General features: G+C 46.9%; 1 protein-coding gene across 1 annotated transcript in view; it reads right to left on the reverse strand.

The window, feature by feature from the left end:
- The window catches only part of TPRA1 (transmembrane protein adipocyte associated 1), a 13,481-nt gene extending 13,216 nt beyond the window's left edge, over positions 1–265 (reverse strand). Inside the window, exon 1 of the mRNA XM_031056331.1 lies at positions 39–265. Within this exon, the coding sequence (XP_030912191.1) occupies positions 39–229 (191 nt within the window). The 5' untranslated portion in view covers positions 230–265. The remainder of the gene's footprint in view (positions 1–38) is intronic.
- Positions 266–3,820: the final 3,555 nt, after the last annotated feature.

Below are 3,820 nucleotides of genomic sequence, written 5' to 3' on the forward strand. Positions count from 1 at the left end.
TCCCTTGGTCTAGGGTCAGACCATTTCCTCCAACTCACCTGGACTTCCCAATGTCTTCATAGAGCAGCAGCAGGCACTTGTGCGGCACCGTGATGTTGGTGTCGTTGATCACGTGCGTTGTCATTGGGGAGAGAGTTGTCACATTATCCAGCGCTGTCACCAGGGCAGTCGAATGTGTGATGTTGTCAGACACAGAGAATGTCATCACAGACATCATGGACTGGAACATCCTGTCCTCCTTCTGGTCCAGATCAAACAGAGCAAGACAACCACAGCAGAGGAAAAAAGCAATATTAAATCAGTTGTGAGTCACAGCTAAAAAAACACATCCTTGACATTAAGCCCCTGCACAACTGCTTCCTGCTTGGTACAGCCAATTATCATCATGTCAAAGACTGTATGACACAATGAAATGCCACCTGCCCTGTCTGCACAGCCATTAGGGTGGTCAGTACAAAACCACACTTTGATATCAGAGTAACAAGCACCTTCAAATGGTGCTATGTGGGATTAAATTTTGTCAATCTTGGAGCTTCGGCAGATTCCTAGAAGAAATCAAGACTCAACAGCAATGTATGGCATCATCAGATAGAGACAAAAACCCTACTTTACCAGAACATTTATTCTTAGTCCCAAGATCAAGAAGTGATAGCCAATAATTTGATTTCATACTGCAAAAAAAAGATGAAGGTCCCTCCTAAAACCCTATTGCTGTTACCAACTCTGAAGTCTGAGAGCAGGGAGAGCCTCACATACGCCCACCTAAAGGAACTGTACACTTTTACCTTTCAAACCCAACACTGGCAAAAACCAACATGCAGCATTCTTTTTCTAACCCTCGGCAAGACACCAGAACGATTCTATTTTTGAGCAACTCTCTTCCCACCCTAGAGTAGAACCCTGACTGTTAAGGTACTTCAGTAGCTACAAGCTGAATACAAACACAGGGTCCAATCAGCCCTCCTGATAATTCCCAAAAGAGAGATCACAGACAACCCACAGATGCAGAAATGATAAATCTCTGACAGCCAACATCTTAAAGATGCACATTGCCAGGGATAGCACTTAAACAGTCTGCGTGTTATAGCTAATCCAGGATTTATTTTTTTTTTTAATCTCCCTATTTGACTCCAGCCCTGACTTGAGTGGTGAAAACTGACAGCCCCCATGACACGGCTCAGAAGGTATTTTCCCTTAGAGGTTCTGAGTGAGTCACAAGCTGGAAAGCAACAGCACAGCCCTGTGTCATCTGCTGAGCTTTCAGAGTTCAGTAGCACCTTCTTCAGAGACTTGCTTGAGACTGTCAGTCATAGGATCTTCTTTCTCTTTCTTCAGAGACTGACACTCTTCCCAGGTTCTCTAAGGGGCAAGGGAATCATCCCATCCTCAGCCAAGAAACCTTCCCTTGGATTCACCCCTGCTGACAGATACTCCCCGAGCTGGGATGTTCTTTTGTGACTGCTGTATGCTGTGCTGCACGAGAGGAACCACAGTAAATAAACAGACAGATCTGGAAGGAGCAGCTTTGCACCAAGATGGCAAAGTCTGGGCCAAAAAATTCTACTTCTAAGTAGAGATTCCAGCAAATGACCTTCACATTCCAAACTTGTCTCTGGAAATGTCCTCTCTTCCCTCCAGCTACTCATTTCTCTGAACTGCCAAGAGAAGAATTTTCTCTAAACAATTTTGCTCTGCTCTCCTCCTCTGTAACACCACTACATGTCAGTAGAGCTGAGGTCAAGAACAGTCACATTTGCCAGCACGGAAAAATTTCGACATGATTTTTTAAAAAGCTGGGGAAAAGTAAAGAAGAACCTCACAGACCACGGGCAGAATAACATTATCAACTGTGAACCATCACAACCTCCCAGGAGCTCTTCTGGGACAAAGAATTCCATCTGCCTGTCACACTGAAAAGAGCTCAAGTATAAAGCTGTGAGATTTACATTAGCAAAATAACTTCTTATGAAAAGAGCAAGCAGGCTCCATTATTTTTTGCCAGAAGCCACCACTATCACACAACAGCAGCTGCTGATAAGGAGAGGAGTTGGCCACATGTAACAGAAGTCCAGTCACGAGGTTTCAAAGGGCAAAGCAGAATCAAGCTCACCTCTCAGCCAGGCTGCTCACTACAGCCTGGTACTTGTATTCTTCCTCCCCACATAAAGTGTACACAAAGCAGAGCAACAGAACAGCCAATGTGATAAGAGAGGGCAGCCAAGGCCACGAGACAGACAGCACTGTGGTCATGCTTTTCCAATAGCTAAGGCCTACAGCAAGGATGTGGAGAACTGGCACACTCCTGTCCAAAGCAACAGCAAAAATCCCACAGCAACAGGACCAGGAATTGATGGAAAGGATCCAACTAGGGATCAGCAACGCTGCTCCTTTCAGCCCACTGTCCTTGCCCTGTCTAGTCCTAAATAAGTCCAGTCAGCTGAGCATATCCAAGAGTTCACTCACCACACCCTGCCTCCGTGGGACTGCCTGCTTCAGCCAGCCCAGCCCATGGGGGGTAAAATCACCCCAGAGCCACGTGGAAAGAAACCAGTGCTGCTGTCATGGTCTCCCCTTTTCATACAGCAGGCAGCTCTGTACACCAGAACACAAAATAACATGTTGTTCTACACTCCAGATGAAGTCAGGCTGATTTGGTGAAGGCCAATTCTTCAGTGCAGGCCCTGGACACGCTGCATTCAGACTAAGAACATGGGCATGATTCCTGGGCTGCAGTGACAGAGCACTGGGAAGGGCTCTGCTGCACCTTCAGGGAAATGCTATCTCACCAATGCATACTGGTCCTTGAATCATGGCACTGTAACAGTATCAGAGCTCAGTGAAATTCAGACCTCCCATCACTGGCAATTGTCTGTTCTTTCCAAGCGCACCGACAGAAAGGTGAATTACAAACTGCACAAGTTGCACCTGTAATAAAAAATCAAAACTTTTCTGTCTTTCAGCAAGCAGCATCAGAAAGTCTCTTAAGTACAGATCATGAGAGGTTTAAGACTGCTTCTTATGATGCTGTATTTGTGCAATAAAAACTGCACTGACCTGCTCAAATAATGTAACTGTTACTTCAGTAACTTAAATTCTTAAAAATACCCCAGAACACTAGATGTAAAAAAAAAAAAAACAAAAAAAAAACAACAAACCAACAAATAACCCCACTACCAAAAAAAATAGCCTTTTTTTTCGGTTCTCTCCCTTCCTTTTTAAGAAATCACTTCAACCCTCCCTTTTGGTCACAACAGTTGCATTTTTCATTTCACTCTTAGATTTTAAGACAGGGTTTTTCCCTCAGTAATTGAGGCGCTCCCTTCCAGTTTCTCTCTCACATCTCGTTCTGAAGTAAGCTTAAAAAGAAAGGAACTGCAACGAGGAAAAAGGAAAAATACCGAAAGCAGAAGTATAAACAATAAGCCCAAACCCTCAGAGACAGAGGTCCATGGCCCAGAGGTGGATTACAGAAATGAATATCCCGGGGTTTTTTCTGTTTTGGTTTTGATTCCTGTGGAAGGCGGGGGCACAACACGCAAGGAAAGTAGCAGAGCGCGGTCACTCGGTTCCAGCTGCCGAGGAGGCGCCGCCGGTCTCACAGGCACAGCCGAGCCCCGCTGCAGTTCCAGCCCAGCCTTCAGCTGCCCAGGGCTGCCCCGGAGGCTCCGGCCATGGGGCTCTAGGAGGCCCTCGGAGGCCCGTGGCCCCGCCGCCCCGCTCTGAGGCGCCGCAGTGTCGCTCCCTCGCTCGCTCCCTCGCTCCCTCCCTCCCTCCCTCCCTACTGCCTCCCTCCCGCGGCCCCGCTCCACCCTACCCACCG

Source organism: Geospiza fortis, unplaced genomic scaffold (genome assembly GCF_000277835.1).
Source record: "Geospiza fortis unplaced genomic scaffold, GeoFor_1.0 scaffold70, whole genome shotgun sequence".
Classification (NCBI taxonomy): domain Eukaryota; kingdom Metazoa; phylum Chordata; class Aves; order Passeriformes; family Thraupidae; genus Geospiza; species Geospiza fortis.